The following is a 23,084-nucleotide window of genomic DNA, read 5'->3' as shown; positions in this document are numbered from 1 at the left end:
AGGCCACCCTGGGAGGGAAGGCCAGGCCACCCCACCCACTCCCCCACCTCGGCCGTCTCCTTCCAGGAGTTGCGGTACCTCTGGGCGAGGCCCACCGCCATGAACCCCCAGTCCCTCACGACAAGGTGGTGGTGGACGAAGGTCAAGACCCAGAAGGACTGGAGAAGGAGAATCCGTCCAAACGTGTGGATGAAAGGGCCCTGGGGGGCAAGGGTCAGATGGTGCTACCACTGCTGGATTCAGAACGAGAGAGACCCAGACAGGACCAGGCTTTGGAGGCAGCGGGTGGTCTTCCTAAAGATCCCCAGAAGGTTCCAGAAGAAAATGGTCAGCCAGCCGTTGAGCCCCTGAAGGAGGACCTGGAGCTGGGCGACAGGGGTGCGCATCCAGGGCCCCAGGCAGTGCTCCCTGAGGGGCAGGACGTCCTGGTGGCAGGTGCAGGGGCCATAGCAGACGGTGCCCTGCTGCTCGGCCATGCCGTGGGGGCCATGGGCAAGCTGGTGGAGAAGAACGAGCACGGTGGGTGTGGGCTCCTTCCATGTGGGGCCTGGGAGAGGCTGCGGAGGGGGCAGAAGCTGACCATCCTCACTGCCTGTCTTTTCTCGCAAGATTGGCACGTGCGTGTAGCAGCCCTTCTGCAGCTGTCGGGGGCTTGGCAGCTATTCTGATCAATCTGTCACACACTTGTTTGCCAGACCCGTAAACGTCAGGTGCTGAGCTAGTCCTGTGTGTCTGGGCACACACGGGGTGCCTGGGCACACACGGGGGTGCGGCGCAGGCCTGACCAGGTGGGTGGTGTATTGTTAAGTGCCATCTCAGAGCTGCTGAGGACGGTCCCTGCGTGTTAATTGGCGAAGGTAGTTAACACCGGCTCCCTGCCGCCAGCCTATGACATGTTAAATATCTTTTATTACCTCCCTGGTACTCATCGGGTTGAGTATACACTGCCACAGGGGAGGGAGGGGCGACGTGGAGGATGATTTTAGGAAACATCTGCTTCCTTTTCTTGTCCCTTCTCTACGTTCTTCTGAGTTTCCTGCCAGCCTCCTGAGTTTTTGCCGTGTGTGCAGGTGGGAAGGCTCCCCTCCCGGAGGAGAAGCCAGGCCCAGGGGCAGTGCCGCAGGCAGAGCCTCGAGAGCAGAGGACCTTGGAGGGACAGGGCGGGGACCACGCCGGGGACCACGCAGGCAGCAAGCTGGAGGGTAAGGCCTTCACTTTCTCTCTGCATCCTCCGGGGGCCTGGAGACACCTGCCCCTTCCTTCCAGAAGCGGAGTGATGTAGGGAAGGAGCCACAGGTGCCCGTTGTCTTGGGGGCCTTTCCAGGGCCTCAGCCTCTACACTTGCCAGTTTCCTGCTGAGGAAAGATCTTAAATAGCTCCCGTGCCCACTAACAACCTTTTCTGCTCCTTTCTCACCTTCCTAGGAACGTTTTCTACCTTCTTTTCTCTCCCTTTTTAAAAAAAACTCTCACTGTCACGTGACTTTCTGTTACCATTTGGATCTCATTTCAAAATAGATATGTTAATATTTCCAACAAGTCGGCCCAGTGTGGGGGCATTAGTGAGGGTGGGAGGGCTGGTGACTCACTGCTGTCTTAGCTCTCCCCCCAACCCTGTGGCAGCGGCTCCCACCCCTTCGTCTTAGCTGGGGCAGGGGTGGGGGAGGGGGGGACATTTGTGTCCACCTGCAGTGAAGACCCAGCACCTGTCCCAAAGCGAAAGCTCGTCTTTTCTCTCCAGTGAACAAAACTTGCTCTGCATCCTCCTCCATACCTCCATGCCCATTTTGGGGTGCTCCCAGCTCTTGGCTTTTGACTACCCTCCTCGTGGGCCCACCTGGTTGGGCACTGCCCCTGCGCTAGAGGTGGTGGCGGCCGTCCCAGCGAATGATCACCCATCCTGGTTTCTGTAGTCCCCGCCCAATCTGAGTCGCTGCGGTGTCACCATATTTTGTAGCAGTGTCCACAGAACGGCCCCTGGGTGTTTCATTCTGTGCTCTGGGAGTCTTGATCTGTGCGTGGGGATGGCGGTACAGCAGACTTGCATGGGTTCATGGGATGCTCGTGCCTTGCCGCCCCATGAGCTGCTTCCCAGCGGATCCTGCAGCCTCGGGATAGCTGGCCCAGAATACTGCGCAGGGATGCCAGCCGAGCCTCTGCACACCAAGGCTAGGAAGGCAGAGCCAAGGGTCCTGGGGTTTCCTGCAGCTCAGGAGCCGTGGGAATTCCGCATGTTACTTGGTTTCAGTCTGTTTACTGGTCCCGGTCCTTATAATCTGTTATGTAAGCCTGTTTGATTCTTTGACTTTTTCTTTTCTGAAAAGAACTTTCACGGTTTCCTATTCTGCCTTTCTCCAAACGCCTCTCAATGGGACACGCACAGCTGAAATCAGAAAGATGGTGGCAGGTAGGAGTCGGGAGGAGCATCACAGGGAATGCGTCTGTGGGGGGTTTAAAGACGCGAGAGCAGATGGTGTGGGCCCCGCATCCAGTAGCGCCTCGCATGGGGCGCGTGAGGCAGAGACCAGGAGCCACACACGGTCTGCCCCCCCCCACCCCGGCTCAGCCACAGCCCCTCAGGTGGGGTCCCCCCGATGCCCCAGCCCGCTCCCTTCTTGTACAGACACCCTGGTCCCTCTTAGCCGTGCTGGGGCTCCACTGCCAACCGTAGGACAGCCAGGTGCAGCCTGTGAGCGCCTGGGCTCCCCCAGAGATGGGGCGGGGCCTGTGTGTGACTTCCGCCATGTGCATGGCCTGGTATTAATGTGCTCTGCACGTATGTTAATATCCGTGCAGCTCTCATCCCATCCACGAGCCTGGTCCCCGTGGTCCTGGTGGGCCGGGCAGGAACCCAGAGCCACATGCAGGGCTCTGGCTGGGAGCTCAGTTTGTCACCTCCACTCTGCTTCACGTCTGTCCCATGTTGCTTCTGGCTGGACATGGCGCACTTCCCCCCTCCTCCAGCCTCAGTCCAGGGCTGGTCCTCCGAGGAGCCAGTGAGGCAGGGGGCCTGCTCCTCAGGAACCCTCCCTGGGGGCAGGCGGTATTGGCAGCACGTGGGACCATTAGGTGGTCATGAGCCACGGGCACCCCGGGTGACAGCATGGCCATGGCCAAGGGAGCTGGTCTAGAACCCTGTGGGATGGCACTGTGCACATCCCTTGTCTAAAGCGGGTGTGCGGAGCCACGAGCCAATCTACGGAACATGGGCTTTCTCAGGCAGGCATCTTGGTCACCTTAGGGTGTCTGGATGTGTGCCTAGTGGGGAGCAGGGGGCTGGAGCGCCTGGGCTGGCCGAGGGGCCTGTCCCCCCCTGTGGTCGGCCTCAGCATGTTCTTCATGGGCCTGCCCGCCTGTACGTCCTGGCACCGGCCTCTGCAGGGGAGAAGCCATGGCAGTCCCTGACAGAAGGCCAAGCCGACTCTATTCTGGCGGGTCACAGATTGCCGTTGGGGAGGACAAGTCAGCACATGTGCGTGTGCCCGGCACTCAGGGCCCTCGCTGGGGTGTTAGCTCTCACCACTCACAAAATGTTCTTCTTTCTTTGGATTTGAGCTTTTACATCTGACAACCTGTACAGTTACATCATCTTTCAAAGCTTCCTGTCTAAAGACAGGAAGCTGTGTTGTAAAAGTTACTTAAACCCAGATTGCTGGCTGTAAAGAACTGACCCAGCGCTGAGGTGTTTGTAGTGCAGTGGGAGCTCTCCGCACCCAAGGTGTCCAGCCTTGGGGCCTCCTCTTGGTCCACAGTCTGTGGGGGGCCCTCCTACACACATCTGCTGCAGCCGGCCTGCCCCTAGCTCACCTGGCGCTCCTCCCGTGCCAGCTGCAGCCATCTTCCTGGGGGAGGTGGGGCCGGTGGGAGCACTGTCACAGCCCCCATCTCACTGAGGTCCCAGCTCTTGTCTCTGCTGAAGAGGAAGATGGTTCTGTTTGTTTTTAAAATTCACACCTTGGAGGAAGTTTTCTTAAAGCACCGATGTTCTTTCTTAGAGTAGTTCATAGTTGACGTCACCCAGCCCAGATCACCATCATCGTGGTTATGGCGTGTGACCTCTCTCTTGGCTCTCATAACCCCTGAGCCACTGTGGGAATGAAGCAGTAGGAAGGGTGTCTGGTCGCTGGAGAGAGGCGATGGCTGTGCCCCAGGGTGGCCTGTGCGCCAGCTTAGCCGGGTGGAGAGGAGCGCCCGGGGATGGTGTCCCGGGGGTGGTGTCCCGGCGAGGGGCCCACAGGCCGCCTTGGCATTGCTGCACGCGTCATGTCACCCTTGGCCCAGCAGAGCGCCTTTGCAGCCTTCAGGCTCTGACTGCGTGTGTTTTCCGAACTCCAGAAGCTGGCCGGGCAGAGATGCTGGACCATGCCGTTCTGTTGCAAGTGATTAAGGAACAGCAGGTGCAGCAGAAGCGCCTCCTGGACCAGCAGGAGAAGCTGCTTGCAGTGATCGAAGAGCAGCATAAGGAGATCCACCAGCAGAGGCAGGACGGCCAGGACGGCGAGGACGGCAAGTCCGGGGGAGGCGGCAGGGGGAGGGGGCTGGGCCTGCAGGGCAGGGGACAGTTGCTGCATCTGCTCAGGGAAGAGGGGTTGTCACTTAGTGCACGAACGCCAGAGTCTCCGGGGGTCCCTGCGCGGTTGGGTCTGTGGCTCCATGCCTAGAGTCCTGCTGGGCAAATTTAAGCCGTGGTTTGTATTCCTTGATTGCTGGCAAGCTGGGTTCTTTTAGTCCCTGCATTGGTAGCTTCTGTTCATTTCTGTGGCTAAACCGGTGACTGACTTCATTTGCAGCAGACGTGCAGCCTGAGCTGGGGGTGGCCGGGCCCAGAGGTAAGGAGCAGGAGGCCCACGCCGTGGGGATGGCAGAGCGTCCCCCACCACAGCCTTTGGGAGCTGTGCTCGGTGCTCCTGGACGTCCCCCCGCTCCTCCCCAGGGGCACAGCCAACACTCTGTGGAGAAGCCCGAGGGGGCCTTGGGTAGAGCCCCGGCTGCGCCTCCTGGCGGCGCTGACCTGCAGCCCCGGGCAGCCCAGGCTGAGCCGAGGGAAGGCCGGCGGGGCGCTGTGCCCGAGGCCGTGGACGCTGGCGTGCAGGAGCGGGTCCCTGTGCTGGACCCCGCCAGGGCACCCGGGAGCCCCGAGCAGCACGGCGCTGGAGACGTCCCCCGGCAGAGTCGGAATGTTTTTGGTGGAGGCTCCCACGAAAGGAAGAAGTCTGGAAAGGAGGAGGCAGCCACTGGCACAGACGCTCAGGAGACAGATGTGCTGGGGGCGGGGGCAGCAGTGGGGGCCCCTCAGGTAAAGTCCCAGCAAGCAAGCCAAGACCGGGCACCCGGAGGCCTGTCTGGCAGGTCGGGGGGAGCAGTCCCTCGGGCCCAAGCCGTGTTACATCAGCCGGAACAACAGGCTGTCTCTGCCGGAGGGCAGGGCGGGCAGCAGGGCGGTCACGAGGAGGCGAGGAAGGAGCACGTGCCCGCTCCCAGGGAGGACGCCGCCATCCAAGAGCCCGAGCAGAGGCCGGACCCTGAGCTCGGGCCCAAACCAGCCATGCTGGGAGATCAGAAGCCAGACAACGCCAAACCCAACCGGGACCTCAAAGTCCAGGCCGGCTCTGACCTTCGGAGGAGACGGCGGGACGTGGCTCCTCGTGCAGAGGCGGGGCCAGCCCCAAAGGACAGGGTCATCATCAGCTTCAACCCCCTGCCCGACGTGCAGGTCAATGACCTCCGCAGCGCCCTGGAGACCCAGCTGCACCAGGCCGCGGGGGGCGCCCTGCGAGTGGTCCCCGGCCGACAGATCAAACAGCTGCTCGGGGCCCTGGAGGAGCCCTGAGCCCCGTTAAGGCCACAGTGCTCCCTGTCAGCCGGCGAACCTGGACCACGGTGGGTGCGAAGTCCTGGAAGTCAGGCCCAGGGTGGAGTCTGACAGCTCTCCAGCTGCACCCTGCTTCCAAACCAGCTTTGCCGTCCCTCTCTCCTCTTACACTTCCCGGTGACTCAGCTCCCTGAGGCCACCGGGAGAAAAAGTGGCCTCAAGGAGAAACAGCCGCTCGCTGAGACCCAGGAAACGTGACTGGCCACCGGCCACACGGCTATTGTTACCCTGGACTTTCTTTATTGATGTTGTCTGTGAGTGTCATACAAAACCTAAGGAAATGCTTCTGCCTTCACCCTTCTTCACAGCAAATGCTGCTTCAAGTCTCAGAGGCTGGGCAGGCCTGTGAGTCCAACTGCTTCTGCCCTAGAGCTCTGCTCTGCATACTCTGGTCTCCCAGTCGAGTGGTTGTGAGATTTAAAAAGTAAAACACACCACTGACGTCTGGTTAGTGCGGTTGGTGCGGAGGTGGATCACCCAGAGAACCCCGTACCACAGACATAAGCCATGATCGTCAAACCCCACAGTGACACGTGCTCGGAGCCTCAGCTGGGTGCCAGACCCGCAGGTGTCGGGGGTGGGAGTACACAGCCAGCAGAGGCTGCTTCTCACTTCTTCCGGGGCAGCTTCTCCCGAGTCTGCACCTCTGGCACCTGCTCATCTGTTGAGAGGGTTGTGGTGTTTCGTGCTGTACTTTGTTCTCAAGTGGCAGAAAGGCCGATGGTCACGCCCGACCCCAAGTATGCCAGGCCGTCCCGCTGCAAGCCCGGGGCCTTCACCTGCTTTGTGCTGTGTGTGCCTCGCTGCCCTCTGGGGGTAGGGGCAGCTCCAGACCCTGCCCCGAGGGGTCCATGAGTGGGCCACTTGCTGACCACTGGCCAGGGGTGCCCAGGGCATGTGGCAGCTCCAGCCTCGGCCTCAGGTCACACTCTTCCCCTGCGCCTTCTGAAATTTCTGTGTCATCTTGAAGACTAGAAATGAGTAATAAAAGGAGTGGAATCTTCTGGAGGCCAAGCTGATTCCCCATGAACCCCGGGCACTGCTCACATAGAGAGAAGCTCTGTGAAAGGGGGCCGGGTCTCAGTGCTTCCCACCCTCCATTCTTAACTAAAAGCAATTCCAAACAAACTGTGCTCAGTGGAAGTTTCCCTCAGGTTGGAACTCCATTTGTTAAGGTCTTGTAGTGGGACTTTGTTTCCAGCTCTCTCTACCTTAATGTCTTACCTTGACCCAGTGTTCGTGTCCTCTGGAGGGCACACCACCCTCCTGCTCTTTCTGCCAAGATAACTTCTTCCTTAGAGCAGGGCGGCCCAAGCCTAGGGTGAGAGCAGCAGTGCAGGGCCTCTTGCTGCGGCCTGCCATCCCCGCACACCCTGACACTCAGGGTCCTCTGTCCCAGTTAACGCTTGTTCTTTCCTCCTGGCTTTCAGCTCCACTTCCCTCCCCAGTTGGCAGCCCCTTGGGAAAGGAACCGGAATCTTCCCCAGAATCTGGGCAGACCTCTGGGTGGGGTCACCATGACCAGTAATGCAGGGAGCTAGGAAGGGCCCCGGGACAGTGCTTTGCTTTCTGACCACAGACCACTCCTCCATCTGGGTCCCATGGCTGGCAGGTATGGCCAGGGGTCCCAGCCACAGCAGCACACCGGGCCACCAGTGGGCGACCTTCTGTGCAGGCAGCTACACTTGGCGGACACGGGGCCATGCTGGCCTGGGTGACTGGGACAGCACCCTGTCCATGCTCCTGTTCGAGAGCAGGGCCCCTGAGTCCAGACCAGGGTAGGAATAAGCCAAGGCCGAGGCTGTATACTGCCTCCGCTGGTGCAGCTGAGCTCTCGGTCTAAGGTCAAGACAGGTGGAGAGTACAGAGCCGCATGGGGTGACTTCATGGTGACGCAGCTGCAGAAGCAGCAGAGACCACCTTTCCTGCATCCTGACACAACCTGGTTGAATTCCCTTCAATAAGTACAGTCTTGAAGACAGGCTGAGTTTGGGGAGGCGAGCCGGGGAGACCTGCAAGGTGACTTCAGTGTGTGGTGAGCGGCCTGGCCCCGTCAGCGGACCACATCCGCAGCCCTAGGCTTGAGACGTGAGGTGGCGGCTTCATCTGCCTCCAAGAACTGGAGTCTGAAGGGATGGCAGGAGAGCGCACTCGACGGCACAGTTCTGGAAGGGGCCAGAGCACCGGTGCCCAGCAGAGACGCCGGAAGCCCTAGCCAGCAGGCTGTCAAAGGTCACGAAGGATCAGGAAGAGAAGGCCATCCTCGGGCCGGAAGCACGTGCTGGGCAGACGCTAGGTCCGGGTGGACGCCAAAGTGGGGAGGCCCGCTCCTCCCCACAGCTTTCAGCCTATCTGTGGGTTTGTCACCCCCGGCAGGGATGGGGGTCGTGTCACGGTGTCTAGTCCTGAATTCCAGTGTTGACTATGACACGTGACTGCCCAGCGGGACAGTTTCTAACAGCCCTGAAGCCCTTGAACAGCGTGTGGCTCCCCTCGGAGGCCGCCCTGGGAACTGCATTTCACTGGGATGATGTCTCCAGAGATGAGGGGTTTCACCACCTGGGGGAAAGTCGGGCTGATTCTGGAGGAGCGTTTACAAGAGGAAACAGCTCCAGGACTCAGGGCGAGGGTGCCCTGGCACGAGGCTCTGGGACGCCATGGCCTGGATGGAGCCAGAGGACAGTGTGACCTCCACACCCCGGGGAGGGGGCTCTGGGAGCACAGTCCCCACGCGCCCAGCAGGCGGTGCTCAGGACCTTGGAATCTTCAGGCTGTGGCACCAGGGGTCCCGTCAGGTCTCCCTGGACTGCGCATGTATATGTTGGGAGGGGGGCTGCTGCGGCCTAACCTTAATCTCAGGATGACAGGTGGAACCAGAGCCAGCGGGAGCCTGGCAGGGATGGGCTTGGGCTTGGACTCCAGAGGCTGCAGAAGGGTGGGTAGGAGACCCCACGGGGAGGGTCTCACTACTGGGTTCCTAAACTGGACCCTCCCTCGACTCATGCCTTAGTCTGTAAGAGCAACCCCTGCCTTTTTTCCTCTCCAAGTCTGAAAAATCCATCAGTATCAGATTCCTACAGCGGTTACCTTTCCCTCGTGGTGTCGCTCTTCTCTCTTTGGTCCGTGCTGTAAATTGGTAGTTACTTCTAGAGGCCTCGCTAGACTCAGACGACACGCCTTTGGTGAGAATTCTTTAAAAAATGAGACTCGGGCTTCCCTGGTGGTGCAGTGGTTGAGAGTCCGCCTGCAGATGCAGGGGACGCGGGTTCGTGCCCCAGTCTGGGAGGATCCCATATGCCGCGGAGTGGCTGGGCCCGTGAGCCATGGCCGCTGGGCCTGCGCGTCCGGAGCCTGAGCTCCGCAACGGGAGAGGCCACAGCAGTGAGAGGCCCGCGTACCACAAAAAAAAAAAAAAAAAAAGAGACTCGAGAGGCAGGGTGTTCTATGGCCCACACGCTCACCCCGCAGACGACAAAATAGATCTTACAGCATCTGATCTGGTCTTTATTGCGGGTTCACTTCATCTTATTCTCCCCTGAATCCTTAAGTGAGCAAAGTTGGAAAACCCATTCCCCTCTGCCCGCACTCGCCTAACGTGTTTCCGGTCCTTTTAGCCTCAAGAGCTTTTGAGGTTTTAGACAGTTGCCCCTCGGAGCCATCAGTACCACACACCCGGGGACGTGGAGTGGAGCTCGCAGTCCTTCCTAATGGCCTCCTGTCAGGGTCTTCTTGGCCTGGAAGAGAAAGTTCTTTGTCTGAATGAGTTGTTTTCAAGTTAGATGTGGCTCTAAAGAAAACTACCACACCAAATGCCATCTTCTGGCAAATAACTTACAAAGAGCCTGGCCATGGATGTGCAGCAGGGGGCCCCTGGGGCTGGGTCTCTGCTCCCACCTCCACAGGCCACAGAGCTCAACATGCTCTGTGGCCTCAAAGCCATGCCCACCTGTGCCAGGCACTGTGCACCAACGAGTTACGTTTAGTTTTCCCCCTGTAGTGGCAACTCTGAGGTCAGAGATGCTGAAACACTTGCCCAGGGACAGGGCTCCCAGGGACGGAGCTGGAAGTGGCGCCCAGAGCCCTCTGCCTCCTCGTTCAGCCCCGTGGAGTCTCAGGGTCCAGGCAGAGTGGGCAGAAATGCGTTCACCGGCTTGTGTTCTTAGGTGAGAAACCCCCAAGTTCCCTGTTCTGAGCTTCCAGTGCCCAGGGCCTGCAGTTAGGTCACCCTCAGTGGAAAATGGCACGAGAGGCAGCGACATGCTCCTGGGGGCAGGACGACGTGACAGAGGCAAAGGAGCGTAAGGAATCACAGATGACCAGATACCTGTAATGGGTGATTCCTGACTAACCACAGGCGGTAGAGAAAAGCCTAGCGTGGCCAGAAGTGTGTGATCTTTATCTCACGTGTGAATCCTTCCAACCAGTGACCACAGAATGAAGGTTTGTCCCCTCCCCAAGGGAACACTCTAAGTAAAGCAGGGAAGCTGCCAAGAGGCAGGAAGCAAGTCCAAGGGACACATGCAGCTTGGGTGAAGGGCACATGTCAGATCAGAGGTTGGTGACAAGGGCTGAGGCCACACATCCCACCCACAACGATGGCAAGGAAGGTACAAGGAGTTCTCTGAGCCCTCCAGGAAATGAGGGATAGCCCACGCATTCTCAGCCATCCTGGAACATCAGGAAACTGCCTTGGATTCCCTAAATTCTGCCAGGCTGACCCAACTGCCCCTTCTTGGGTCCAGTTCTCGAGATCAGCAGTTCTGGCAAACAGAGCTGACCACTGGCATCGTCGCCCACCCCAGACCCATTGGGCCAGGGGCACCCAAGGCCATGACACCAGCTCAAAACCCTGTGTTAAAGCCTCATTACAGGCGGTCTCCACACCCTCCTCTTGAGAGACTGGAACTCCCATCTCGGTTCCCCAGAGAGCTCCTCTCCCTCAGTCAGTGTGGGGTCTCTTCCAACCCTACTTCCTCCCCATCCTTTATAATAAATGCATCAACACAACACCATAAATCTTTACTTGTGCACGGTGTCTATTTTCACTGGCATAGCATTTGATCAGATGAGGATCAGAAAACGCCACAGCTCAGAAACAGAAACCACCTGTTACAGAAGGGTTAGAGGCAGAACTGAGTCCGGAGCCAAGGAACACACTGTTGTCACCACAGCCCGCTTCTGCGCCAGTGAGAACCAACGAGCGCGGCTGGGTGGGGGACTTCTCAGCCTCTGTAACCTTGGTCATGACAACAAACCTAAAATACACTCGTTTTTTCTCCTTTCACCCTCTGTGAAATGGGGTAGTCGAAAGGAAGGGTGGGGGGCCGGGGTGCCCGGTTGCAACTGCCCACGCACAGCACACACGTGGGGTCCTAAACACCAGAGAAACTAGGACAGCAGGGGCCGGGACCCCCCACCAGCAACAGTCCCGCAAAGAGTTACAAGGCACTGGCGGGTACACGTTGAGAACGGTGCTCCCACAACCTGACGGACACTGGCACGCGCGCTCCATGGCGGCGGGGGTCGCGCCGGCTGATGGAGGGTGTGCCGCGTCCGAAGCACTTGCTGGCGCCCAGCACCGCACCCAGAAGGAAAGGAAGCCGGAGGGCCCGCGCAAGCACGTGGGTGCCAGTCTCCCAGGGTCCGTTCCCCGGGCGGGGCCGGCGCCCACCTACCGCGGCAACGAAGCAGCTCCGTAAGGCCTCGAACTCCTGCGCGCACAGATCCTTCCTCAAGCGGCCGCCCGGGGCCATGGACGCCTGCACGCACCTGCCGTAGGCCGCGGCCTGGAGGCGGGACGGGGACGGGCGAGGGTCGCGGCGGCCCCCACGCCCGCCGGTCACCCGGGCAGACCTTGCCGCCACTCCCCAGTCACCACCACCCCGCCAGCCCGCACCCCGCCCCGCGCGGCCCTTCCTGCCCCGCCTGACGACTCCGCACCTCGGCCCCACAGGCCGCCAGGCGATCGGGGAAGGCGCGGAGGCGGCTTCGCACGCGACCCCACACCACTCCGTTCCCCGACATGAGCAGCTCTTCCTGGCACCCGTGGGCGCCGCCATCTTAGGTCCAGCCTCTTCCGGCACCCAACAGCTTAATAGGTCGGAGCTTCCGCCCACAACCTTTCTTGCGCTTTGTCATTGGCCAGGCTTCAGCCCTCGCCTCCGCCTCTTCCCCGGAACCGCTCCTGGTGTTCCAGAGCCTTGCAATTGGCTCGCGGTTTTGTCTGTCTTTGTCCTTGGACTTTGGATTGGTTCACGTGCAAATTGTTTCCCGAAGTCAGCCGCAGGGCCCGCCTCACGCGAGTGATTGGCCAGTGGGGTCGGACCCGCGCAGTTATTGGAAGGGGCTCGGGCCTGGCGGGAGCTGGGCGGGGCCGGAAGCTGACCGGCACCATGGCGGCCACGGTGCCGCTGCGGGACCGCCTGAGCTTCCTGCACCGGGTGAGTGCGGGGTGCCCCGGCCCCGCCGCGCGCCGCCTCCTGGTCTGCCCCCGGCCCGAGCCGGCCGCCTCCCTGGCTCCGCTCGACCCTCGCGGCGTCCCCGCGCCGGGCTCTCCAGCTGCTCCTGAGCTCGGCGTCCCCTCCGTCGTCCCCCGGCCCCTCCCACTTATTCTCTCTACTCTTTTCCACCCCCTTCCGTCCCCTCCTACAGCCCAGACCCCTCCTCCTCTCCCGTCCTACTCTTCGGCCCCTCCCAAAGCTGGGGGTCCCCACAGCACGTACGTCGAGGGGGCAGGTGAGGCCACCCGTGTGTCAGGTCCACTGGGGACAGTGAGACCCCCTTGAACAAAATCCAAGTTGGAGAAGAGAGCTGTGGGACACCAGTTTTTGTTTTCTTACCCAACTTAAAGTATCAATAACCTTACAGAAAAGGAAACATAGTGACCCCAAATTCTGTCTAAGATAAACACAACCAGACACTGGTCCGGGAAACAGGGGAAAACCTTTTATTCAGTGGCTCAGGCAGTGGGGGAAGCCCTGAGCTCCACTCCAAAGTGTGCAGAGAGGACTGAGGGTTTTCAGGACAGAAGGAGGGAAGGGTGGAGCTCAAGTGAAAAATTATAGGCAGCTGGGCAGTGTCCACGGGATACCGGCTGCTGTGCTGATAGCTGGTGGTTACAGAAGCTAGGATCCCATCGTCCATTAGCGACTGGGAGACAGCCCCTGTCCTTCCTGGTGGTTACATTTAGAGGAGTGGCCTTCAGGCCCTTGAGAAAGATACTCCCGACTTGTAGGAGTTCCGTGTTCACAATTGTAGGTCCTTCTTAGAAAATGCTTCTGAAATGACCTTGAACCAGTAAATTCTCCTTGCACCTCGAGCTTCCTCAGGCAGGCGGTGGGGATGGGGGTGGGGGGATTCCCAGTTCACCCTCGTGCTGCCAGAAGCACAGTCAGTTCTCTTTGAGCAGAGATTTCGCTATGTGCCAAGCATTCTACGGTTCTGCAGACCTTGCCAGCTCCCCTCTGGGTCTTGGTGGACAAATAGCTAAAGAGTGTGTACACACACAGCCTCGTGCGACATTCAGGCAGACCGTATCTGTGGCCAGCACCTCCCGGAGTGCACCTGAAGTCTGTCTACGCTGAGGCTCATGGCCCCCAGATGTTCAATGATGTGGAACGGGTGTTTCTGGGTTTTATCCCTATAAGCTCTACGTCTTTGTGCTGAGTCAGCTCTTAATGTAAAGTCGTTTCTGCTAACAGGTAAACGTGAGACACGCAACGAAGTTGGTTGTTCTTGCTTTGGGTTGTTTCCGTGGAGTCCCTTCATAGAAGTGGAGCTGTGGGTCGGTCAGGCTGAATGGTTATGTCACTTTGCTGATTTGTGTTCCGGAAAAATGTAATCTTCCCAGTACCCTGCGTGGGAAGTGGGAAGGGGGCTGACCCCAAGGGCTTTTTTCTTTTTTTGCCAGTCAGTAAGTAGGTAAACTAAAGGTGGTTTTAAGTTGTGCGGCTGTAAGCATAGGGTTCTGGGGGCCATGCCGAATCCTGACCCAGAGGGCCCGTCACCATGGAGACCACCACCCATTTCCTCTTCCCAGGCATTCATGCTGACCTCCACAAGGGAGGCTCCTGCAGGCTTCCTGTGGCCAGTAGGACCATAACTGCCCTCTCTGGGTCCCCTTACCCTGTGGCATGCCAACAACGAGATCTGTGGAGACTGGTGCCCCGAGAACGAGGGCTCCTGTGGCCCATCTGAGGAATGGGTGGCCCCTTTGGTGGCCGGGGGCCCCCTGTGTGCATGGCCACTCACTGTGGGCAGGGCTCTCCCTCCCTTTCAGCTCCCGATTCTCCTGAAGGGAACGTCGGATGATGACATCCCGTGTCCAGGCTACCTGTTTGAGGAGATCGCCAGTATCCTTCCTTGTGGACACATGTGGGGGCCCTGGAGCAGGGTTCCTGGGCTTCTACCCTGAGCGGGCCACGGCTCCTTTACCATGGTAGCCAGGTGTGAGCGGGCTCTGAAAGCCGCACTACTGATGATATGAGGCTCAGGAAACCCTAGAAGCCTGATGCTCCTGAAACCAGGGCCGGGGTGGGTGCCTGTTGGGGGGACACACTGAGGAGCGTGTGGCAGGAAGGCCTGGCTTCTCTCCCAGGCCAGCGGCCTCGTGCGGCCCAGGGTCAGCTCGCCCCTTCCCTAACCGAGTGCCTCCCAGAGATCTCCCACGAGTCCCTGGGCAGCAGCCGGTGCCTCCTGGAGTACCTGCTGAGCCGTCTGCAGAGCGGCTCTGGCCGCGTGAAGCTCAAGGTGAGTCCGTGAGCGGCTCCACAGACTTTCCTGGGGGTTAGTTTAGGGCCCAGTCCTGCCCCCGGTGGTGAGGCTGGAGGGGAGGGGTGAGCCGGGGGCGCGGTGGCTGTGTCAGGAGGGGTGCCATTCTTTGGGCCCAGCTCTGCCCCACGTGCCTGCTCCCCCAGGTACTGAAGATCCTGCTGCACCTGTGTGGTCATGGCTCCTCGTCCTTCCTGCTCATCCTTAAGCGCAACCCCGCCTTCATCCAGGAAGCCGCAGGTACAGCACCGGCACAACCCAATGGAGGTGCAGGGAGGAGGGTGGCCGGGCAGGTCTTGGCCAAATCCTATAACCTGGGCCCCCGCTCCCCCACCCCTTACTCATGCTACCACCCTGTGCTCCGTCCACCCTGTCCTCTGCTGCCAGCACCTCTGTGCCGGACCCTTCCCTCCTCCCCACAGGGCCAGGCCAGCTCAGCTGGGGGCTCCTCCAAGCCCTCCCTGTGCTTAGCCCCCTGCTCCTCCCCTGTGTTCACCGCACTGTACAGAACGACTGGTGTTTGTCCGTGAGCCCTGCCAGGCCCTTGCGGCCTGGACCTTTCCTGTCCTTGTGCCCTGCACACGGTGGGCGCTCGGCAAGTGTCTGCACCGCCATCCCTGCCACGGGCTCTCTCTTCTCCCCAGGGCTGCTCCTCAGGGCCCTAGTAAGCCTTCCACTGTTGGAAGGGCTGTGGGAGGACGGGACTGGTGAGGCCGTCAGGAGAGGTGGGGCTCTGGCCTGTCGTGGTCCAGGCGACAGGTGGGTCTGGGGTGGAGCCCCATCACTCACCCACCCCCAGACCGGAGGTGTCCGTGCGTCTCTCATCTCTTGTTAACAAGGACTTGTGGGGACATGGCCTGAGATCTTCTCCTCGGGTGGGGCAAACTGAACAGGAAGGCCTTGGTGTTCAGGCAAGAACCCACCCTGCCAAGCTGTTCCTGAGAGGGCAATGCCATGGAGGGGACTGAGTCCCTTGGCCACTGGTTGCTTGCAGGAGACCCTCAGCAGTTAGCGAGTGAGTCCCACCCACCAGGTGCTGGGACTTATCCCACCCACACCCCAAATCCACTGTCCCCCCTTTACTGCAGGCAGGACTGAGGGCAGGGTGGGGCTGGGCTGCCCGTGGGCCCTGGGCCACTATGCCAGTGCCTTGGAGACAGGGAATGGCCTTGAAGCGGGCACAGACCATGACTCAGCAGATGCCCAGAGGCATCCAGGGGGCTGAGGGTGCACTTGTCATGGCTTAGCTCCCCAGAGCTTGTGCACTGAAGCAGCACGGCTGGTTCATACTCACCAGCCAGCTGGTCAGAATGGGCCTGTCCCGCTGGGCAGCTCATGTGACCATGGCTGGTGCCAGATGTCACCTCTATCCTGGTCTCCAAAGAGGGCAGATGAAGCAGAACAGGGACAGCAGACCGTGGTTTTCTGTTGGCACCAAAATCTCTTGAGCTCTGAGCACTGCCCCCAGAGGACGGGTGCCCAGATAGGCCTGCATAGGGTGTGAGAAGAGATGGTGCTGGGAGCAGGAAGGTACACAGAGAGGACGGCCCTACTTTGGGGGCCAGGCGGGGGTCCCCTGCAATTCGAGGCTCGGGCCCCACAGGGAGGGTGGGAGCTGTGGCACGACAGCAGGGAGGTGTCCGCCCTACCTGGTTGCAGGGCCGTTGTCTGCACACCCCGGGGCTGGCCTGCCAGGGTGGAGACAGCACCAGATGGGTGAAAAGTGAGATGTTTGGACAGAGGAGACAGAGAGGCCCTGCTCTTTCTCTCAGCTCTGAAAGGATGAGGTGGAGCCAGGCATAAGGGTGACCTCCAGCTAGTGCAAGGGCCCTGCGGCAGGGAGAGCCCGTGAGTGGTTTAATGAGATTTAAGCTCGTTTGATTCACCACATCTGAAGTTTTATGAGCGGGAGACTTTTCAGACGTGGTAAGGAACTTGAGTTTTATCATCTTTGAGCCCCTGGAAGCTCTAAGTGTTTTGAATTGGACAAGAGCCCCCTCTGGTTGCCTCTGGGTGGAGAAGGGGTTGAGGGGAGGCAGTTAGGCCACGGGTGCAGGAGCTCGGGGGGGGCGGCGGCACTGGGGTCAGGGAGTGATGCAGCCCATGATGTTCTGGAGGTTGGATTGCAGCCTCACCGCTGTGGGTGCGGGCCAGGGGGAACCGAGGGGTTGTGAGGGCATAGCCACCTCAGGCCTGGGGACGGTGGTGCATCTGTGCTTTAGGAGGCCCCCAGGGACTTGGGGGGTGGTGCTGAGCAGGGGCTTCATGGGGGGCTGGGCGGGGCCGAGGCTCACCACCTGTGTCGGGGGTGGGCTTTGAGGCTGGGCCCCTTGGGGTGGTTGGCATAGCCCAGCTCAGCTCTGCTCCCCTCTGCCTCCGTCCCGCAGTTTTCACGGGACCCCCGGATCCTCTCCACGGGAACAGCTTGTACCAGAAGGTGCGGGCAGCCGCCCAGGTGAGCCCAGGACCCGGGTCTCTCCCTGCTTTTCCCACCCGGGACTCTGGTTCCACTCCTGCTGCGGGACGGGCGCCCCTGTGTGTGGCCCTCAGAGGAGAAGGGGACAGGGGTGCAGAGCAGAGGGGTGGGCGGGAGGACAGCGGCGTGTGGCTGTGCTGAATGTCTTCTGCCTCTGCCTAGGACTTGGGGGCTGCCTTGTTCTCGGACGCCTTGTCACCTCTGCCTCCTTCCCAGCCACCCAGGGCCCTGCCTCCAGCAGGTATGCAAGTACGTCCAGCCCCATCACCAGGTTCCACTCTGCGGGGGCTCACGGCCTCTCCTCCCCTGAGTGTCCGGGACTGAGGGTGGGGGTCCCCGCCGCTGCTGACGTGGGCCTCCCCACAGGCATGGGCTCCCAGTCCAGGCCCCAGAGCTCCCTACAGGGCTTCGGCTACAGCCAGGAACGGGGCCACACAGGTGAGTGCTGTGGGGATGAGGGGCCGGGCGAGGGGTGGGCGGGGCCTGTGCGCCCCCCGACTGACTTCCCTCCCACCCTGGGGCGGCAGGGCAGGTGCAGCCGGCTCTGTTTAACCGACAGGTGAGAAGCCAGGCTGAGGGTCAGCCTTGCACTCGGGCCCCCAGCGCTGGCTCCTTCAAGGAGCCAGGGGCAGAGGGTGGTGGTCCCGGCTGTGACAGAGGTGATTTAGAGCAGGTCCGGTGCCGGCCCTGCTTGCTGGGAGAGCCTGAGGCCCCAGCAGGGCCACATGAGCCTCTCATGGGCTCCGGGCCGTGTCAAGCTGTTGTGCTGACTGTGTGGTCACGGCTCCCAGTTCCCTGGCACTTCTAATTCCTAAGGTGGGTCTGCCTCAGAGGCCCCACCTGTTCCTAATTTGGGGGTGGCCGCCGGATCACCCTCCGTGGGGCACTCATGGGAAGGCCCTCCAGCCCTGGGCGTGAGCACTCCTTAAGCGGCCACGGAGATTGTGTTTCTCAGGACAAGCACCTTAGGTGGCCCCCTGCTCCGAGGCGGGGACCCAGGGGGCCCAGCGGCACAGCTTTGCTGTAAGCTGCCAAGCGTCCAGGTTCCACGGGGCCAGGATGCACTGAAGTGAATTCACCACAGAAGCTTCCGGAAGGGCCCTCTGCCTCCACACGGTCTCTGCTCTGTGACTGCAGCTTGTGTCCTGCTCCCAGGTCCTGGGTGGGGAGCAGGCAGAGGTACCTCATCCTGGGAAGACGGGGCAGGACTGAGAGGGGCTGCGCCGTCTCCTCTCCGTCTCTGATGCAGGCTCTGCGGGCGAAGCCTTCCTGTCCACCATCCAGAAGGCCGCAGAGGTGGTGGCCAGCGCCATGCGCCCTGGGCCTGAGAGCCCCAGCTCCCAGAGGTCCCTTCTGCGAGGCGACGCCTACCAGCCGGCTGTGACACCTTCAGCCGGCCTCGGCCCTCCAACCCCCAGGAACCCTCTCCCCACAGCCGGCCCAGGTGCCCGAGGTATCCAGCGAGGCTCCTCCCCTGGAGGGGTCTGGCTTCCCCCTCCCAGGGCCCTGGGCTTCCTGTCACCTGTTCGGGCCAGGCCGGAGCTGATGGGGGAGGAGGAAGAAAGCAGCCCACCCATGGTGGGAGGGTGTACGAGCCACACCCTGCCGGTCCCATGACATCTCTCAGAGCCAGCATGCTCCGTTGGCCACGTGGGAACCCCCACAGAGCCAGCCACCCACACGACTCGAGTTCCCTGGGGCCTCTGCGGTGGCTGCCTTGTCCCCGCACTGTCCGACGTCTCTGTCAGTCTGCTCTGGGTGGGAACTTGGGTGGTAAGGCCCCACGAGAAGATGGGGTCCGCTCAGGATCCCAGCTGCTCAGACACGGAAGCAGGACTTGAGCTGGGACGGGAGCCCAGCCCCAGCTCTTGTGCGTTCACCCAGCGCGTTCAAGCGGCTGTGCAGCCCGTCAGGGCCCAGGGACAACAGGGAAGCCCCCCACAGGGGCCAGGCTCCGTGGCACGTGCGTTCTAGTGGTGAGCTGTAAGAAAGGAAGGAGGGGCATCTGTCTGTGATCTCCGCCTTTCCCAGAAGCTGCTGTCACGTTTGTCTGGCTCGAAGGAAGAATGTCAGGGCTCACTGGGATTTGAGAGCTGCTGTGCTGGGCGCTGCCCCACTGCCCCAGCCCGCTGCCCTGCGTGTCCTGCCTCCCGCCTGGCCTGTGGTGCCTGGCACTGCTTCCTGCATCTTCCAGGCCGGGCGTGTCCCGTGCAGGACCCCCCACCCTGGCCCTGAGTCAGAATGTGCCCCATTCTGCCCCGTCTCCTCTCGCCTGGTGTTTCCTGGAGCTGGAGCCCAGGCGGCCGCCCTGTCCACATCTCGGGACCCAGCCCCCAGGCCCTTCCCTGGGTCTCCCCATCCAGGGCTCCTGGAAGATGGACATGGGGCCAGTCTGAGGCCCACAAGGGTCTTACCCTTGGTCACTGTTTTTTCCAGCCATGAGACACCAGCCTGGGCAGGCCGGAGGCGGCTGGGATGAGCTGGACAGCAGCCCAAACTCTCAGGATTCTTCCCAGGAAAATGACGACCTGGGCAAGGCCTCGGACTCAGGTAGTCCGTCGGGCAGTGACAGCCCCTCAGGGGCCAGCCGGGCACCCAGCGACCTGGCAGAAAGGTGAGCCAGCACCCCAGGGCACCCCTCCCTGCCCTGCTCCAGGGTCCTACCCCGATGGGGGAGACTTGACCCGGAAAGGCTTCACCCCTCCTGGCATGGGTGGAGTCCACTCTCTTTCCTGACCTGCGTGCCCCCGACAGGGTCGAGGCCGTGACCCTGAGTGACTGCCAGCAGGAGCTGAGCCTGGTCCGGGCCGTGACACGGGGGCCACATTGCTTCCTGAGCCGAGAGGAGATGCAGCACTTCGTCAAAGAGTGAGCCCCTGACCCACTGCAGGCCCCCCGGCCCTGCGCCCCCCCCGCCCCTCACCCTGGCTCTGCACGCCACCCCCCTCTTGCTCTGCTGGCCCAGCCCCATTGCCCGGTGCCCCCTTCATGCAGGTGTGGACTCCTCAACTGTGAGGCCGTGCTGGAGCTGCTCATCCGCCACCTGGGCGCAACCAGCGAGCGTGTGCAGATGGTGAGGGGGGAGCGGGGGTGGCGGTGGGTGGGGGGGAGTGAGCCCGGGATTCTGGTGGACCGCCCAGCTCAGCTGAGGGCCGAGAGGAGGGAGGGAGCTGGTCAGACAGCCCTCCCTGGGGGTGGACCCTGCTGACATCAAGCCCGCCCCGCAGAGAGCCCTGGGTGCCATCGCCTCCCTCGGGTGCACTGACCTGCTCTCCCAGGAGCGAGTCCTGCTCCTTGCCCGGCCTCGGCTGCAGGAGCTCAGTGTGGGCAGCCCTGGACCCGTGACCAACAAGGCCACCAAGGTGGGCAGCCTCTGGGACCCAGAGAAGCGGGCACAGGACGCCTCGGCAGCCCCACACCGTCTTCCCCACTCTCCACTGCCTTCCCTAGACCCGCCCCTCCTGCCCTTGCTGGACAGGAGGGACAGGTCATGCCCTTAGGACAGCGGTCGGGGGCCTGGCCTCTCCCCGTTCCTGGGACCCCCATGCTCCCCCGCCCTTCTGCCCAGCAGCTCTGCCCTTCAGGCAACTCGCTCTCCCTCATGGCTCGTCTCCTGTGGGAAGCTCTCCTCGAATGCTTGGATGCATCTATCCCTCTGTTCTGCACTCTGGGTCACAGCTCGTGGGTCTGAGCTCTGCTCCCAGATCCCCAGCTCCAGGAGGACAGAAATGGTTCCGTTCGTCTGAGTCCTCTTTCCACTGATGAATGTGGGGAGGCCACCCGGAATCTTCGCTGGGGGCCCCTCGGCAGCAGCCAGGCCCCGGCCCCTCCGCCCGCTGTTGGCCTCCCTCGGCATCTGGTTTCCTCTGTGGTGGCTGAAGATTCCGATCCTTGGTCACCTGTCCCTAAACTGCCCTTCTTCAAAGCACTAGTGAACCTGCCACACACGAAACACGTTGTGGGCATGTCACGGTGGTGTTTCTAAAACCTGGGAAGGACCCAGGAGTCTGGCAGGTGGGAACGATCGGGGGTTTAGACATGTCTGTTCTCTCCGCGTGTGTGTCAGGTGCTCGTGTGGCACCTGACCAGGGGGGCTTTTCCCGCTCTGGCAGGTCACACGGCAGCTTGACGCCAGGAAAGTGTCCATTTGTGTGACAGCGGGTGGGGAGCAGCAGCGCTGCAGTTGGGGGAATAACACGAGAACAGTTGTGAGCGGCTAGCGGCCCTGCCCCCTGCTCTGGGCAGCGGCATTGAGGAGGGAACCGGGAGGGCCATGTCCTCTGAGATTCCTGGAGGAGCACAGGAGCCCTCACTGATTCCCCTCTTCTTCCCTCGTTCAGATCCTGAGACACTTTGAAGCCTCCTGCCGACAGTGGCCCCCTGCCTGGAGGCCCCCAGCCGAGCCTGGCCCCGCAGTCACCCGTGTGGGCCCATCAGACCTGCTGACCGGCACCCTGCCTTTCACCGGGGGCCAGGCTTCCCTGCAGCCTCTGAGTTCAGCTCTGTTTTCGCCCAAGAGCACCGCTCCCCCATCGGGACTGCAGCCCGGCCCTGTGCCCCCGACTTCCCTGGACGGCTGCCCCCTTCCAGCCCGTGTGGATGCCAGGGAGGCCAAGACCAGACTGGCAGGTTCCAGAGAGCAGGGGGCTGGATCCGAGCGGGGCCCGTTCGGCACAGACACTGCAAAGAGAGGGCCAGAGCTTGACCCGGGCCCCGGGGATAGCTGTGGCTCCTTGTTTGCTGGCATGGAACTGGTGGCCTGTCCCCGCCTGGTGGGGGCCGGGACTGCTGCAGAAGAGCCCCTCCCAGCCTGCCAGGCTCCCTGGACGTCCTCACAGAGGGTGGCATCAAAAGAGCCTTCTGGCTCTGAGCCATCAGCTTTCGCATTCTTAAACTCATGATCTTGTCAGCCTGGGCCACTTGCAGAGTCTCTGTGTCCCCCAGCCCCTCACTCCTAGGACTCTGTGACTTTGTGCTGTCCCCATGTGCCCAGAGCCTCTGTGTCCCACCAAAGAGTGGCTCCCCTCAGGTGTCTGCAGTCGGCCTCGCCCTCCTCTGGCCTCCTCCCCTCACCCACTGAGGCCTTGGTGCGGGCAGCCACCCAGCCAAGTAAGCTCAGAGTGGACAGCCCACCCAGTGACGAGAACAGCCACCAGTAAAACACAGATAATATTTCAGGAGTCCACGAACCAGCCAGAGCCAGGCCGGCACTGCTGGAAGGGTCATCCTTGCCCGTGGGGGCTACTCCCCAACCTTGTCCCTGAGGTGGGTTCCCCATTTTTCTGCTGGGGGGCAGGACCCCCCCCACAGCCCACCCTGTGGGTGTGATGGCCGAGGAGCAGCCCCCCGAACAGCCCGCAGGACACACAGGGAGGGCGGGACAGGCACAGAATGAGGAGCCGAGTGCTTGCTGAGACTGGCAGCCGGCGGGCCCTGGGCTGCTGGGTCCCCCACCTCACAGCCATCTGGTCTGGCCGGATGAGCACACCACCCGCTTTTCCCAGTTGCCAAAGGGATCCTAAGGGAGGACAGTGGGGTGGGTGGGATGGCGTAGCCTGCCTGGAGGGTGTGGGCGGGAAGGCCTGCTGACCGAGCTCAGAGACCAGACACTGCTCGGAACTGTCCTCAGTCCCCAGGGTCCTCACGGGCACACAGAGAGGGGCACCAGGGGGAGACAGACAGGCCCTGTCTGCAGGCTGAGCCCAGGCCCGGCCCCCAGCCAAGCTTCTGCTGTTTCCAGACAGGCCTGAGAGGAGGACCACAGGGCCACCTCAGTCATTCCCCCCTGCCCCCACTGTCTCCTTGGCCAGAGACTGGCCATTTGGACTTGAATTCCTATAGCAGCAGGCAGGCACAGGGCCTCACAAATGCTGACCTCGGGGTCCCCTGGGGAAACCCCTGCCTGCCTGGCCCTCAGAAACAAGGGTTTTTGGGTGGATTTGGAATCACTGCTTGGGTCTTTGAGCTC

At 61.5% G+C, this 23,084-nt stretch overlaps 3 protein-coding genes across 4 annotated transcripts in view; 2 read left to right on the top strand and 1 right to left on the bottom strand.

Annotated features, from left to right (window-relative positions):
- The window catches only part of SLC38A10 (solute carrier family 38 member 10), a 40,951-nt gene extending 35,122 nt beyond the window's left edge, over window positions 1-5,829 (top strand). Inside the window, exons 13-16 of the mRNA XM_065897933.1 lie at window positions 67-519; window positions 1,071-1,202; window positions 4,335-4,520; window positions 4,793-5,829. Coding sequence (XP_065754005.1) covers window positions 67-519; window positions 1,071-1,202; window positions 4,335-4,520; window positions 4,793-5,829 — 1,808 coding nt within the window. The remainder of the gene's footprint in view (window positions 1-66; window positions 520-1,070; window positions 1,203-4,334; window positions 4,521-4,792) is intronic.
- Window positions 5,830-9,309: 3,480 nt separating this feature from the next.
- On the bottom strand, window positions 9,310-11,943 carry NDUFAF8 (NADH:ubiquinone oxidoreductase complex assembly factor 8). The gene is made up of 3 exons (XM_065897869.1): window positions 11,812-11,943; window positions 11,547-11,657; window positions 9,310-9,605 (listed from the first exon to the last, which is right to left on the bottom strand). Exons 1-3 carry the CDS (start codon window positions 11,893-11,895, stop codon window positions 9,576-9,578), a joined length of 225 nt encoding a protein of 74 aa, XP_065753941.1. The 5' UTR covers window positions 11,896-11,943; the 3' UTR covers window positions 9,310-9,575.
- A 320-nt stretch (window positions 11,944-12,263) lies between these two features.
- Window positions 12,264-22,017, top strand: TEPSIN (TEPSIN adaptor related protein complex 4 accessory protein). Of its 2 annotated transcripts, XM_065897693.1 has the most exons (13): window positions 12,264-12,311; window positions 14,150-14,222; window positions 14,528-14,619; window positions 14,787-14,880; window positions 17,028-17,095; window positions 17,279-17,357; window positions 17,483-17,554; window positions 18,366-18,569; window positions 19,553-19,730; window positions 19,871-19,984; window positions 20,111-20,189; window positions 20,344-20,478; window positions 21,457-22,017. In XM_065897693.1, the coding sequence occupies exons 1-13, from the start codon at window positions 12,264-12,266 to the stop codon at window positions 22,015-22,017; spliced, it is 1,797 nt and encodes a 598-aa protein (XP_065753765.1). The 2 variants fall into 2 exon arrangements, with proteins under 2 accessions (XP_065753765.1, XP_065753766.1); XM_065897694.1 differs by lacking the exon at window positions 18,366-18,569.
- The last annotated feature ends 1,067 nt before the right edge of the window (window positions 22,018-23,084 follow it).

Source organism: Phocoena phocoena, chromosome 19, assembly GCF_963924675.1.
Source record: "Phocoena phocoena chromosome 19, mPhoPho1.1, whole genome shotgun sequence".
NCBI classification, from domain to species: Eukaryota; Metazoa; Chordata; class Mammalia; order Artiodactyla; family Phocoenidae; genus Phocoena; species Phocoena phocoena.
This window is presented reverse-complemented; position numbering and strand designations above follow the sequence as displayed.